A 16,714-nucleotide genomic window follows, 5' to 3' on the forward strand; every position below is an offset into this window, starting at 1 on the left:
GCACCTCCTCCATCATTTGATATTTCTTCTTAAAATACTCTCTCATTCATCCCTTTAAATCACTCTCTCACCTACACTTTACCTTGACCAACTCTCACTCCAACCTGCTTGACTTCTTTCATTACTCCATATGGAATTCCCTACCATGACACATGACTCTTCTGAAGCCATCGAATCTTCAAAGAGCTCTTTGGAAAGCCATCATTTTATTATAACTGGGAACACACTAGACAATATGGCATTCGATCTGGTAGTTCGGCCTGACATACCAGGCACATCATCCAGTGTATACTAGCTATGTCGCTGATGGTGCCCACTTCCGTGCATCATCAGCAACATCCTCCGTTGGCCATTTATGCAAGGCCAAAGGAAGACCACGCTAGCAAATGCAATGCTGCCAAATGCAGCATGGCCACCACCAGCGCTCGGTGGCTACTAGCATCCGCAAGTGTGTATGCATCTAATCTCCACCGTAAGCCACACTCACTCCTGTTTCAAATGTGTTCTCTTCTAATTAGAATGTAAGCTCTCTCATAAGCAGGGCCCTCCCTGACCTTTGTTATCATGTCAGCCTTTATTTTAATTTATTTATTTATTTATTTATATCTTGTATGTCTATATTTCATGTTTCTACTATTTTTATGCTTCTTAACTATCCTTCTGGCTGGACATAACTTGAATAGAGTTGTTTTGAGTGACCTCTACTGGAAAAAAAACATATTGTGATAAGGTGTCACAAGATCAACGTTATGATAAACTCTAACGTATTACAGTAAAGATCTTAACTGCAGTTTAATCTCGAAATAAACAATAATAAATCCAAATAAATCTCAATACTTTGGCAACTTACCATTAATTGGTTATATAGATCTGGATGGACAATTGCAAAAGCTCTCCTCATTAGCAGCTCTTGCAGACTTCCATCAGAAACATTGTAATTAACAAGGGTTGTTCCTGATAATATTTCAGTGATGAGACAGGGCTCCAGCTCATAGGCTGATAGGTAGAGCCTGAAGTTATCAGCGCAGAGTAGTCTATGTCCGTTGAAAGAGATGATGGAGGATGAGCCTGAAATAAGCAATGTAGTTATTCTTTAAGTTTGTGATATATGTGATGCAGGTTATATAGAAAATAAACAAATCTACCGTATTTCCCTATTTAATAAAAGCTACAAATTCTATAGGTTCTTTCCTATTAATTGTATTGGCAAACCAGGAATTGGCATTACATTACTACTGTACAAATATTATGCAAATAGAATTAGTCATACTTTCATTGGACTGATCACAGACAGTCTTTGGTTGGTTACTGGGTTCATAGTAACACATCGAGCAGTGATATTTGCAGCATGGTGATTCCACACGGTGGAGGCGAATTTAGCACAACAAACAGACACAAGTGATGGCAATATGGCAACAATGAGCCTGGCTACTTCTGTTTGTTATTTGTTATGCCTAAAAGCAATTCAGCACTGGACTTATGTCATGGCACTACACTAGCCTTTAGGTACTTGCACCTACAGTATGTGCATGCAGACACTGGTAGTGCCACAAGTGTACACTGTAAATAGTGTCCATCATCAAATAATAAATACTTGTCTTATATTTTTTTTTTCTCTTCAGCTATCTCACATATAAGAACCACATCTAATAAAGAACTGACTTTTATACCTTATACTGTACAATTGGTTTTCTTTTCATGTGTAACGATGGAGAAGTCAGTTTGAAATTTGAAATAATTCCTAAGGTTTAATGTACAAATTGAGCAGTAAAACTACCATACACTGGGACAGATTTAGAGATGTATGTAGACCCAATAGTATGTGTGCGTTTCAGATCTGCACATACAAGCAGGATATCTACTGTGCATATGCAGATCTATGCCTATGGTGACATTTGCCGTGCACCCGAAGCCACTGCATGATTCCATACTAAGGACATGTAGTGGGCTTGGAAGGGGCTACATCAACCGGCGTTCAAGAAAACAGTAGTGTCGGCCCCGTTTGTGAGTGTGATGAGGCCAGTGTTTTCATCATTGTATATAGCTCCACTGGCGCCAGGTGCATGACCTGTGGGTTACTCAGATGACTAATGTGGAAGCAGAGTGATCTGAATTTGCATCTTGCAGCAGCAGATCAGTGTAACCAGCAGGAGGCATCTATTCACAAGACTCCTCCTGCAGCATTAGCATATTTTAGTACAGCCACTGTGAGCGACAACCATGCAGGACAATTTTCCAAAAAATACATTTTAGTGAATATCTCTGATTGGTTTTCTTTTGTTATTCTCAAACACTACTGAATATATTGTTATTTCCAGGTGGGGTATTTTAAAACAGAGACTGCAGTCTTGTAAAACTCATTTACAACTTTAACAAGTAATGTATTCCAGTAGAACACTACAGAAATAAAGAACTACTTGCAACACTCCATTACAAATTTTGGACTAATAAAAAAAAAAAGCTACAACATAAAATATGACTGATTATTATGAGATCCTCTGGAGTATACTGTAATATTTTCTGAAAATTAAAAGTATTGAACATGTAATTTTAAACTCATTATATTATGAAGAATCTGCGACAACTTGAACACTGTAAAAAGTAGCAAAACACTATTTCAAGTAATGCTGCCATTACACGTTTAGGAAGCCACTCTGGGAAGTAGTAAAGCATATTAGCCCATCAAATTCTAATGATTGTGATAAAAATGATATACACGCTCTGCTAGCTGTATCCATCACAAATCTGATTTTATGCCCTTCGCAGTATATTGGTAACAACTTCTGGAGATGTCTCTGTCCTTCTGAAGACTGACTAAATGCAGTTGGTGTAGTGTGTGTGTGTGTGTGTGTGTGTGTGTGTGTGCGTGTGTGTGTGTGTTTACCAGTGGCATAGTCAAATATTAAAATATTCATATATTTCCCCGTTTATTTACAGCACTTAATTTTTTGTGTTTATTTGTCTAGAATCTAGATGCTAAAGGAGCATACACACAGGGTGATTGCAGCCCCTTTTCTAAGCGATCTGAGTAAATATCTTAGGTATAGAGCACTGATCACTCCGTGTGTATGCGGTCCCATGTATATACTTACTATGGTACAGAAAAATAAATAAATATAAAGCTTTAAAGAGAAGGGTCTGTATTCAGAGCCAGATTAACCATGGGGCAGATTAGACTGCCGCCCCAGACCCCATATAAAAATAAAGCCATTTCCATTAAATTTAACGATGACCAGAATCTGATTAATTGGTTATACATCAAGTATTGACATTGTATTTCTATTTTCCCCACAAAATGGTGACATGTTTCTACTTTTACAGATTTATGGAGAAAGTGGGCTGATACTGTAAAGGTGCCCACACACGCACCGATCCCGGCGGTGCGATGCTATACGATGGGGTGCGCGCTCCCGCGGCACCCCATCGTACAGTACAAAAAGTATGTGCTGCACATACTTTTTGTACTAGCTTTTTCTAACATAGCATCGCATCACATGCACATCGTATGCACAAGGCATACGATGCGATGCTATGTGTGCTAGTTAAGCCCACAACGCACGCCGGGATCGGTGCATCTGTGGGCACCTTAATATTCAGACATGGCCAAACAATGGCCCTCCAGCTGTTGTGAAACTAAAAGTCCCATCATGCCTTACCACAATTCTGCTATTAGGGAATGCTAAAACTATAGAAAGACATGTGTCATGATAAGTCCCTGTTCTATGAGGATAGAACAGGGAACTAGAACAATAAGGTACCTGGAGCAGTTGCAGAATAATCAAAAATAAAAAATGTGTAAATCTAAACAGAATATAGGACTGACAAGAGTAATTGATAGTAACCAGGAGCACAGAGGTGAGAATACTGATCACATGACTGAGGAATGGATGTATGAATGGAATATGGGAATAACAAAAAACAAGCTGTGATTAATGTAAGGAAAAGGTCATAGCATCTTACTCTAAAAGCTAAGTCTATTGTTTCCCCTAGAAATCACTGGATACCTGCGGTGCTAAGGCTTCAACTTTAACAGCCATGTTTAAAGGGGCAAATTAGGTCAGCCCCAACTCCGGTGCCACCAGGTCTTAAAGGGAAAAAAGGCACCAGTGGAATCTATGGGAAGACAAGAGGAAAACTAACTAAATAAAACAAGAATGCTACCTGAAAAACTAAGGAAAAGTGAGCAATAGCAATGCACACTAAAACCAGAAGCGACCTCGTCGCATACAAAAGAACATCGACCTTGTCGCAGATAAGAACCCCCGATAACGAGCAAATATAAAATAAACAAACCAGACACAAAATATACATAGAACAATAGTATACAAACAGAAGACCTAGCCGCAATGCACAGAAGGCCCGCAGTACTCACAATACACAGAGTAAGTGACTCGTGGACCGGAGGAACAGACAACCAGGAACATTAGTGGATTCCAACTCCAGGTGTAGAAACTCCAGGCTGGATTCCAACTGCAGACACACAGCTAGGAGCTTAGGCTGGGAAATGCACTAAGGAGCTGCACTCTGTGCAGCTAATGCTGAACACTCACTAAGAGCTCAACAGGAAGTATCACCATTGGGGAGCAGCTGATCAGGATCCCTAATGAAGGGTAACTGGTTAATGAGTTATCCAGTGCAGGTGGACTGCTGCACAGAGAACCCAGTCCAGGTTGCTGAGAAATAGCTTCATAACATCACCAGCAGCAGACTTGACAATGGGTAGTTTCACAACAGCTGGAGGGCCACAGTCTGGCCATGCTTGGTGTCCATGCTCACATGGCACTGGCCACACCCACACAGCACTGGCCATACCTCCTTCTCCTTTCACAATACAGCCTTGGTCATTCAGCCCCAGGCATATAAGGCCCTTAAAATGTTAAAAACATGACAGCATGGAAACATACATTTCTAATTTAAGAAAAAACGAACCTTGTTGGCTGCTTCTGTCTTGAGAAGCACAACAGTGATCAATGAGTGGCATCAATAAGTCATCCCATTTATTGCAGTAGTTGTTTAGAATTAGTGGTCCACCAGACAAAATGGTCTTTTCAATTGGTGCCAGAATACTGCTGTCTTGCCTAATCAAAAACAAAGGAGTAATGCAAAAAAGTTTGACAAATTAACATAGCATATGTAGCGCATTACATAATCCGAAATGTTTTTCTAGAACATTACCTGTTCATGTATTTAGTCAAAGGAGTACATCATTACCATCATTAATACATCATTATCATCATTAAGCAACATACAGTAGTTGCTGACATTCTGACTGCCCATTCCTGGAGTGGGAAGCCAGATTTGCATAGCAACATCCGTCGTAAGGTGGCGAGCCTGGCAGAAACATGATCAAAGGTTGAAACAGATTCCTAAATGGCATCAGCAGCTGAAATTCATCACCAAGCTGTCAAGGTGTAAAGTGATAACGCCATGCTACAGAAAAAAGTTTGGGTTTGGTGCACTACTTTTGATAATGGCAGGATAGATGCTGTGTGTGTGTGTGGGGGGGGGTGTCGCTTAGGTTGTAAACCTATCTGCATTACCTTGGCTATAGTTTTGTTTATTTTGGCAGATTCGCATTGTAGTGGTAAAGGCTGCAAATCCTATGTTCAGGGCCGGCGCCACCACTAGGCAGGTGTAGGCATCTGCCTAGGGCGCCGGCCACTGGAGGGCGGTAGTGAGCAGCAGCCTGCAGAGAAAGCTACCGCAGAGGAGGACAGCCAGCCGGAGGAAGGAACTGGAAGGAGGAATCTGCAGTGGCAGCGATACATCTTCAGAGAGCCACAGGCACTGGCAGCATTCAGTGAGTGTTTCCCCCCCCCCGCCCCCGCCGGAGCCCGCCCGCCCGCCCCTGACAGCAGACAGTCCCGACCCCATCTCCCCCCACCGTGCGCTGCTGGACACCACACCAGGACACACTTGTCAATCTCCGGGCGAGTGGCGCTCCTATACTGGTGGTGCCGCTGCCTTACACTGACAGCGGCGGCTGCTGCCCGCCCGCACACCCGACGCCCGGACACTTGCCCGCCTGTGTCTAATGTCTCAGGCACGGACACCGGCGGTTACCGCTCCCTGTCTGCCCGCACACCCGCCAGCCTGTACTGTACACCCGCCCGCCTGTGCCGCATGTCTTGGACACTGACACCGGCAACTGCCGCTGTCTCTCAGCCAGTGTCACCCTTCCCAGGCACAGACACCGGCGGTTGCCGCTCCCTGCCTGCCCGCACACCCATCATGAACCCCCACGCTGCATCTAGTGGAGGGTGCAACGGTTGTAGGGTGGATGGGCGGCTGACAGTTTGCTTGTGTGTGGGGGGGGGGGGGGCGGCGGCTGACAGTTTGCCTAGGGTGCAGATGAACATTGCACCGGCCCTGCCTATGTTCAGCTCCGGTTTGCAAGGTTGCATACTCTAATTTATGTTCATGTGCAGAGCCTAGTTATCTTGTGTTATTTAGTCAGTTTATCCTCTTACTATTACCTGGACTCGGTTGGGACTTTGTGTCACCGTGAAAGACCACGTGGCATCCGAGTACAGCGTGGAGCTAGTCTGCCCTGGAAAGTTGGCTATTAGTGGCAAAGTCTAAGACCAGCGCAAGTGCCAGCCGACTCTAGGTATAGTGAGAGAGTCAGGGTCAGGCTCAGGTCCTGCAGTGGCTTCACCACCTCAGCCACAGGAGCACAATTCCGGCTATACTCAACTCCTTGCAGACCTGCCAGTCACTGCAAGGGTTAACCCCAAATACACCCCAGATTATCATAACAACCAGCATAAGATTCCAGAATGCTTTCTGATGAGTTTTGTCTTGGTCTATGATTCTGGCTTCGATTTAACCATTCAGCTAATAACAATCGGGATCTAACTCCTGAAATTACATCACTGAAGCCTCTGAGCTGTAGCATACCTCACAACTTTGCAGGGGTAAACTGAAATATATTGGTGTGGCATTGTGGTCAGGGAACATGGCCTTTGATCACAGCACATCCCTGAGGCCAGGCCCTATTTTCACTGCTGTGGGGGTATGGTCAGCGCTCTGTCACAATGAACAGATGCTGTGCACACTGCTGGCCCCTGGTGGGATGTGGGACAGTCCAAAAAAAATGGTACTGTCCCTTGATAAATCGGACAGTTTGGAGGTATGCTGTAGTTTAAATAGCAGAAAATCATGTGGTCGTGTCACCATATTGCAAATTTCTGGTCAAGGATGATAGACATTAAAATGAGTACCAGTATCCCAAAAGATGTCTTATTGCCTGTGGTGTATCTGCTGGCTGCCATGGATGAGGAATTTTTAGATGTACCAACTAGGCCAGTGGTTCCCAAACTTTTTTGGGCCAAATGCTTCTTATCGAGAAATTCAGAAAAAAACATATTAAATGAAGTGCATTGTGTGTATATGTCACAGTTATCTGGTGAGGGACAGGATTTGCTTCTGTTTGTCCACATATATTATGATTGGCAGCCACAAGCACTGGTTTTGCCTGGTAAATTGACCATAAATAATATGAATTTATCCTGGCCCACCAACCCAAGGCACCCCTGCAAGTGTCCTGAGGCACCCCAGAGTGCCTAGGCACACAGTTTGGGAACCACTGGACTAGTCAATATGTGATTGATCTCTGCACTTTAGCCAAGGTCTGTATTGCTAGGACTTGGTTAGTTTAAAATATTGGCTGTCATTGGTCAACAAAACGGTTTCCTATGAGAAATTTACGTACCTGGCCAGGAAAGCGGGAAATAATATTTTACACAGTCCCTGGTATGTACTGTAGCTGTCCTCGTGTCCACTGTTAGCCATGTAGCCCGTTGCCAACCAGTGACCCTGCTCTCATACCTCATTTCCTATGTTTGTCCCATATTAATATGTGCCTTGTTATCTACTTGAGATTCTGTAATGTTTATGCCTATTTTCTTTTGCCTTCTATATTAATTGTAAACAGCAATAATGAAACGAGCACCTGTGTCAGTTCTTAAAGGTGGCCATACACACGCAGATTTATCTTCAGATCTGGCTGGTTGGAACAAAAACATGGTTATGGATGAGAGCAAATGACAGTTGACCATTTGCTTGGAAATGCTGGAAAACTGACAAACTGTCACTCACCCATAACCATGTTTTTGTTCCAACTTCCAACCAGCCAGATCTGAAGATAAATCTTACTAGTGTATGGGCACCTTTATTTTATGTTTTTTTTATTTTTTGTTTAAATGTATATGTATGTTTGGTTATGCCTATTACAAAACTTTTCAGATTTTCTTGTGCAAATTTTGCTATTTAAGCTTAAATGTCCTGGTAGCAGAGGCATCACTGTGTGTGGTGACACAAGATACCCACTCTACATTAACACACACACACCCAATCACCCAAAAAGTGTTGTGACATAATGTACAGTGTTGCCCCCCCGGGGACCCTGTTTTCTTCACTCTAAGCCCAGAATTCCTGGAGATGCTGGTTGCCCTGGAGATCAGAGTGTCTGCAGTTCCGCCTCTATATCTGTGACAGTAGCTGAGTGCTGCAGAAGAGTATAACATTGCACCACCTGGCTCCTGCCACTGCATTAGAGCAGGCACTGATGCCACTGTCTGGCAGATATACATGAACATTTGTACATGTTGGGGTGTATGGTAGGTCAAAATTTTGCACTGAGGAACAACCATTTTTTCCACCGTAAATGACCTCCTAACATTATTTTAACTTACCGTGTCTGTAGATTTATGGAAGAGAATACATTTCCACAAGTTGTACCAAGAATATCTTGAACCCATGCTTCCCCTTTAAAACAAGGATCTACTAGTAAAACAGGACGCTGAAAGGAAAATAAAAGTATAGCTGCATTCTCCATCTGCTGGGGAGTCCAGTCTGCAGGAGAAATCATATTTGTATTGAGCTGAAGTTCAATTACAGTACAATTCTATTACACATGATCTTTCTGAGCAGCAATGTCATCACCAGTCCAGTAGCAAGGTGAGCCAAAGAAAACAGTAATGAGCTGATATTGGGTGTTTCTAATTCAATTCACTTTACATTACATAATTAAAAAGGAAAGAAAAGTTGTATTGTGGAAATATAAAGATAATTATTCTTATATGCATTTAAAAAAATCATTGTTCAATACAAAAAATACAAATGACACTTTTTAGTAAGTCATAAAAATCTATTAATTTATAGAACACTTAGGGGGTATGCAATCCCATTTGAAATGTAACAATTAGTCCATTTTCTGTGTTTACCTAATGCAATGCCTATGCAAAGTGTCATACAGGCAATACACCTCCTGTCGATATTTGGCCTATGAGGCACAATGTAGGCATTGCTAAATTGCCTTCCCGCTTCGCCAGCTACTATATAAACGCCTGCACTGCGAGGGATGCTGTCATTTTGCGAGATTGGAGGAGGTGGATACAATTTGGCTGGGAGTGAAGCGGAGTTTAAAGAAGTTGGAGAGTGTTATGCAGTTCTTTTTTTGGAAAGCAGAAGCAGAGGAGGGCCGTGCTCAGGACCAGGGACAGCATACAAAGCAAGTGGAGTAGACCCGTACTTGCATTTGTTTGGATTTTTACTTAGGTAAGCTTCTTATTGTTTTTTTATTCTTGCTTTTATAACATTCTCTCGTTTGCTTTTATTGCTTTTTAGAATATTTTTTTATTTTTTAATGCTACAGCCCTTTCCTGGTTCTCATCTTACCTATCTGACCGCTCTTTCAGTGTTCGCTTCTCTGACTCTACCTCCTCTTCACTACCTCTGTCAGTCGGAGTTCCGCAAGGCTTAGTCTTAGGTCCTCTTCTTTTCTCAATCTATAATTCCTCTCTTGGCAAACTAATCAGCTCTTTCGGATTTCAGTATCAATTATATGTGGATGATACTCAAATCTATCAATCAACCCCAGAGTTGTTACCAGTGGTTTTGGGCCGAGTCTCTGAGTGTCTCTCTGCCATCTCATCTTGGATGTATTTTCGCCAACTCAAACTCAATATTTCCAAAACGAAATTACTTATATTCCCACCAGCCAAGGACAGTTACCATCCTGATATCTCCATAACTGATGACAACTCGACAATCTACCCTACCCCACAAGCTTGTTGCCTAGAGGTGAGCCTCGACTCTGAACTGTCCTTCCTTCCCCACATTCAATCTGTTTCCAAATCATGTTACATGCATCTAAAAACCATATCCAAAATACGACCGTATCTCACACAAGACACTAATAAATCTCTTATCCATGCGTTGATTATTGCAATAGTCTCCTAACTGGTCTTCCCAATAACAGACTCTTGCCACTGCAATCCATTTTAAATGCTGCTGCTAGGCTGATCTTCCTTGCAAGACACTCAGCATCTGCTGATCCGCTCTGCCAGTCCCTCCATTGGTTGCCTGTATTTTACCGTATTCAATATAAAACACTTAAACACATATACAAAGCTATTAACCATACTGCACCAGCATATATCTCTTTACTTATCACAAAATATCTACCATCTCGACCACTCCGCTCTGCACAAGATTTGCGTCTCTCTTCTGCACGGATCATTAGCTCCCATTCCCTAGTACAGGACTTTCATTGGGCTACTTCCGTCCTATGGAATGCCCTTTCACGCACAATAAGACTCTCCACTAGACTCCAAACATTCAAGCATTCCCTGAAAATTCACCTCTTCAGGCAAGCCTATCATATTTAAGTTCTACATGCATAACCCTCTGAGGCACTTATGTAGGCACTTATGTATTATATAGCTTTTCTTCTGGACTTGCAACTTGGTGGGACTGCTATGCTATTACTGGTGCCTGTCCTTGTTTTTCCCTCCTATTTCCCTATAGATTGTAAGCTTGCAGCAGGGCCCTCTAACCTCCAAGTCTGTCTGTTACCCAGTTTGTTTTATCACTGTCTACTATTGTAAACCGCAACAGAATCTGCTGCGCTATATAAGAAACTGTAAATAAATCAATAAATAATAATAAAAAATGATTTAGGAGCTGAAGTGTGTACCTTTTGTGTTATTAATTTTTTTGGTGCGAGGAGTAATGTGGTTTTGTGACTTCAATTGTAAGCATATATTTGTGTCCTAAGATATTTATAATGTGTTCCTGGAGTTTACTGTCTTTTCTGCAGTTTTGATGCTTAAAATGTTGTTCCCATGCTGATCACATTAACACAAATTCCCTAAAATAACAATTTAGCTAGACACACTTTTTTTTTAAATCTATGTAGGTTGTTAATTATTAGCATCTAAAAATACAGTTGATGGGATACATGGTTGTTAGAAGAGAAGATACTGTATTTAATAATAATTATATCTCAGAAATTATATTCTGATATTTTTAATAACATTGTGACATGACAAACGTCACAGAGTCCCTGTAAGGCAGCAGCTTCACAATCATGCGGGAGCAGGTTACAGCTGGATTACACAGGGAGAGGCCAGAAAGGAGATTGGATGCCATTGGGATAGTAATGTAACATTGAAGCAAATGTTCCTGTTCCTGCTTCCTGATGGTAAGGGTTGCTAAGCTGCAGCTTATCCAACTCTGCACATGACCACTGTAAAATAGGTTCTAGGTTGCTGATTTTTTGTATTGTACCTGAACAAACATGGTAAACCTACAAGCAACACCCACCCAAACGGCAATATCAGAATATTTTTATATTAGCACTAATAAAATAATTTACCTTTTGCTGTCCATTTTTGGATAACTTCTGGTTCTACAATTCTCATTATTAAGGCCTTTATAAAGTCCATATACAGCTCTTCCGTAATGATTGGTAAACATTGGTTGTGAAATCCATTTGAGGTAATTTCCCCTTGGTCTGGATACCAACTATCGGTGTTGATATTATCTTGTTCTGTGGGAAGCAAAATAATCTGAACTTTGACCAAAACAGTACATTTTTATTAAATGAATTCCTAATTTTGAACAAACACACCCTGCACTTATATAATTATACTTAACTCTATGGAATACAGCATCAGCTGACCCTGCAGACAGAACTCACCATTAAAATGGCAGAGCGGCCATTTTCCTGGTGATTCACGTATTCGCAGTAGAGAAGTCTTAGGATAATAGCACAAACACTCTGTTTCTGGTGAACTACACATGTACAGTACTCTCTGGCACAAAGCTGGAGTCTACTGCAGTGCCAGAGAAGAAGGAGGCATGCACAGAGTCTGGCGGATAATCCGGAGTGGGGCGTGGTCAGCACTATCGCGTCCTTGTGGCTACGCCTCCTGCTGGGCAATGCCAGTATTTCAGGCATTGAACAGTGGGGGACAGGGCTACAAAGACGCGATTTACGTCACTTGCTCCCAAGGACCCCCTGACGAGGAGGGGGGGGTCACGGACCTGATTTCCGGGACCCTGCCGGCCATTCTGGGAGGGTAGGCAGCCCTTTGATGAGGTATATTTAATCAGAGGTTCAGGAACAGAGTTCCCGCTGGTTCCTGCTCAAAAATAGCGCTTGGTAGGGGCCCATATTTATGGGTATGGCTAGATTTCACAGAGGCTTGGCTAACCATTATAGATTGTATGGTCTGGGCTTTTTGATAAATATATAAAGTTAAGACTGTTAGTGCGTGCATGCAATTGAAACCTGAAGTCTTAAGGTCCATACACACTGGGCGACTATGCCCAGCATCTATGGACCACGATGATCACTATCATCGCTGGGAGGAAAGCCGTTCAGTGCATACACACTGAGTGGCTTTCCTCCTGCCTGGCGCCGATGACAGGGGGAGGACGGCTTTGCACACCACAGCACTACGCAAAGCCGTCCTTAAAGCCGCTAATCTGCTGGTATTACCAGCAGATGAGTGACTTTACCAGCTATGATGCGGGAGCGCGCAGCAGCGATCACTGCTCATCGCTGGAGCATACAAAATGGGCGGATTTGAGCTAAAAGCCGCGCAAACTGGGTGTTTTGAGCGACTTTCAGTTCAAAGTCTCCCAGTGCGTATGGGCCTTAAAGGAGGAGGAGGTAGGCCACCAGGCAGTGGTTTCCCCTGTGGCCCAGTCCAACCCTGCTATACGATACAGTATGTTTAATGATGCCTAAATAAAAGTGTAATACAGTAATACACACACATATATATTAGGAGCTTAGTCTGCCATGTTAATTAAGTGATCGGTGATCTATACACAGGGAAAAATAATTACAGAGATTTCAATACTGCTGTAATTCTACAAAATTAGCTATATAATACAGATATCATTTCTAATTAAAAAAAACAAGCAACAAGTATAATTTCTCTTTAAGACCTAGCATAAAGTACCTGTATCTTTTTGCTCAGTGTTGTGATTGATCTTCTGGTTTTCCACATCAGAGGTGAATATCACTGAGAATTCAATCACATGCCCTGGAGAACAATAACTCAGCTGTGAATAACGTCAGTTACAAATTATTAAATATGTGCAGATAACAAATGTCAATGTGATGCAGAATTTGCGCTGACAATTTTAAATCATCAAATGTAAAATGATTAACTTCATTGCAGACACCTCATTGTTTCTCTACTAGAAAGTTACAGTATAATGAATGCACAGTGTGATAATCTCATCATTTAAAATGTTTATGTAAAATATAACAGCAAACATGAGATGGATTGAGCAGGTGGTTTACCCCAAGATGGATTCTACTAAAGCAATAATAAAATTAAATGTTATTTAACTAGTTGAAAACTTATTGATAAAAGCATATACAGTACACTTGCTGTACCTAAGAATGTGCAGCGGCATTTAAATTTCACTTTATGCAAGGGAACCATGTAGTATGGAGTAAGATTTCTCTCTGCTGCTAGGATCATCCTTTATCCCAGACCATTTGGTTTCACACCAGGCTAGTCATTTTCATTTCCTGTCTGCAAGACTTTCTTAGCCTTGATAAGAAAGGCTTACATCCTTAGTGCAAGTATTTAATTTGAAATTTTAAGCAGCAAATGAACATTTATAACTGTTCTCCACATTGTATAAGATGGAACACGGTTATTTAATTTATATTTTATGCTTTATGCACTTGTTTTAAATGTATCTTATATCTTTTTATAATATTAGTGAGCAGAGGGCAATAATAAAAGTAATTTCACTCTGAAGAAATGCCATGTGTGTGTAATGAAACGCATACATTTTAAGGCTGCTGTTTTCCTGACAAATTCAAATAAGTTCTTACATTCTGGATTTTGGTAATTTAATAATGAGACTTTCATTTTACTAACTCGATTAATACTTTGAAGTAACTAAAAGACATTAAAAGACTTAAAAAATTTACACAAGGAAATACTTGTTAACTTGTTGGACTATGATCAGCCACATTGGCTATATGTAATGGAAAGTACCTGACAATAATAATCTTAAAATCACCATGATGGACAATATCCCCATCAGTGTACACCTAAATTTAAGAAAAATAACCTCTTGTTTGTGATATTAGCAAGATGCTAACACTGCTCTTCTTGAAAGACATTACATTAACTCATGTTTCATCAACACCAACCACTGACATGCATTATTCAGCTACTGGAGCAGTTGAAATGTTTGTTCTAGAATAATTGAACTCTCCCTACTTGATAATGATTTGTTAAAATTGTGTATATCTTGTATTGTATTCAGCCCCGAAGACAAGAATGTATTTTGAATTCTGTGTAATAAATCCATGTTGCAGTGCATGTCAATGGTCCCTTTAAAAAAATCTAATATCTATCAGACAATATACTAGAAACTATTAAGACCATCTACTGTAGAATAGTAATTGTAGTTGCTCAATAGTATATTTTGGAAACCTTATTACATTTAAGTATTTGGATGTTCTCGAATGGTGCATTACTAACTCCCTGTTTCTAGGTGTGCCATCTTTAAAGTGACATTGGTTCATGTTAATTCAAGTACTGTATATATATATATATATATATATATATATATATATATATATATATATATATCTTTATTATACAAATCTGTAGTGAAAGAGCTTAAATGTTTTTGCATGGTAATTAGTATCTCATGTATATCTAATTTGTTTACTTATTATTATTACTACTACTACTACTACTACTACTACTACTACAATAATAATAATAATAATAATAATAATAATAATATTTTATGTTGAATTATTTCCTAATTGTGTTTGATTCTAAAAAGACAATATATTAGTTAGATTAACTCATCTGAGAACAGGCAATGTTGTTCCTCTACATGTACTTTTACAGTTGATTAAAACTCCACATCAGATGTATGCCTTCAGCAGCAAAAAAGTGTGAGTAGTATCACACAAGTCAATCTCTTCCAAAAAAAAAAAAAGGTTTAAACTGAAAATTCACCACAGTGCAGTAAGACCCTCCTCTATTTACAGCAGTAGCATATGCTGCTCATCTGTTGAGGAACTACATGTTTCCAGACATGGAGGCCCCTGGAAAAGTCTCAAGGTGAGCCTCCTATTTGCTTTCTGTAAAGCCTTGGTCTACAAGTGCAGCTGCAGCTGTGTAGGTACAGTACCAACAGAGAAAATTACAGAACGGCAGACAAGGAGGGTGCTGTACAGAATGCTGGTCAGAGGTACTCCCAGGGGACAGAGTGACCAATAGGATGTCATGGGGGTACCCGCAGGGACACCATACACCACAAGAAAACCCCAATGACAGAGGAGCTGACTGAAGTAAGCAGCAGAACAAGATGGGATCAGCAGTCAAAAGCAATAGTATGGTTATGACAGGTGATGGTACAAAAATCCAGGCCAGGCTTTGGATATATGCAGATGCCAAAGTTCAATTGGGCCTTTTCACCTTGTGGGCCATTGGACATTTGCAGGCTAGTCACCCTCTAATTATGCTACTGGTGATCAGTAAAGGTTGTGGGGGGGGGCAGAGGTTCACTTCTATTCATGTGTCCCCATTGGATGGGGGCAGAAGCACTGTTGAATTTAGAATACCTGATTGACTTCTCATCTCTGCAGCCATCATGTGCAGAATACACTATGGGCGGTGCTGGATAAACAGCAGTGATTAGCATACAGAGGAAGCACAGCCTGGTGTGGCTGAATTGGATGTGACCACTTCTGTGAAGTTTTTAAATGCAATATTCTCAAAAATCTGTATAGTAATGCACAACATTGTAATATGAAAGCCCAGTTGCATAGAAATTTATTTTATTTAAATTTATGTTGCTCATCTGTCAGAAGGCTGTGTAGCTTATCTTGTAGTCAGTCAGTTAGTCCAGGTCTGATGCACAACCACCCACACAATGTCTTCTGGACAAGGCAGAATGCATAAACAATCAATTGTTGGCACACAGCTGATCAGACACAACACAGGTAATTGCAAGCTAAGTCCAGATAACTGATTCGGGTGAGTACATAATCTACTCAAAGGTTCCAGGGACCAATCTGAGCCAGTACACATGTAATACACACATAGAAGGTCAAAGAAAGCATGCCAGGGCTGTATACAGTGGAATCAGAGATACAAATATAGAGCTAGTCACAATCTGCAGGAATGGAGCTCAATCATCTAGAAATTAATGACAGATGAGATCTTCATTTAAAGGCAATTGGGCATGTTAGCGAATCTGGACAGGTGTCCACTCTGTGCACATTGGAATCACAGAATACTGTGTGTCAACTCCATACAATGGTTTAATAATCAGATGGCGAGGTAATGAAACATCTCAATGGTTATCAGGGCACTGAGATTAATAACACTACTACAAGCAGGCTATTTCTAATTACAGTAACACT

General features: G+C 41.0%; 1 protein-coding gene across 6 annotated transcripts in view; it reads right to left on the bottom strand.

Annotated features, from left to right (window-relative positions):
- Positions 1-16,714, bottom strand: part of LOC146060654 (uncharacterized) — a 483,494-nt gene that overhangs the window by 157,558 nt on the left and 309,222 nt on the right. For all 6 annotated transcript variants that reach the window (XM_083174095.1, XM_083174093.1, XM_083174092.1 and 3 more), the window contains 5 exons: positions 13,260-13,343; positions 11,663-11,836; positions 8,697-8,856; positions 4,930-5,078; positions 851-1,068 (listed from right to left, as the gene is read on the bottom strand). In XM_083174095.1, coding sequence (XP_083030221.1) covers positions 851-1,068; positions 4,930-5,078; positions 8,697-8,856; positions 11,663-11,836; positions 13,260-13,343 — 785 coding nt within the window. The remainder of the gene's footprint in view (positions 1-850; positions 1,069-4,929; positions 5,079-8,696; positions 8,857-11,662; positions 11,837-13,259; positions 13,344-16,714) is intronic.

This window comes from Crinia signifera, chromosome 2 (assembly GCF_055691185.1).
Source record: "Crinia signifera chromosome 2, ASM5569118v1, whole genome shotgun sequence".
Lineage (NCBI taxonomy): Eukaryota > Metazoa > Chordata > Amphibia > Anura > Myobatrachidae > Crinia > Crinia signifera.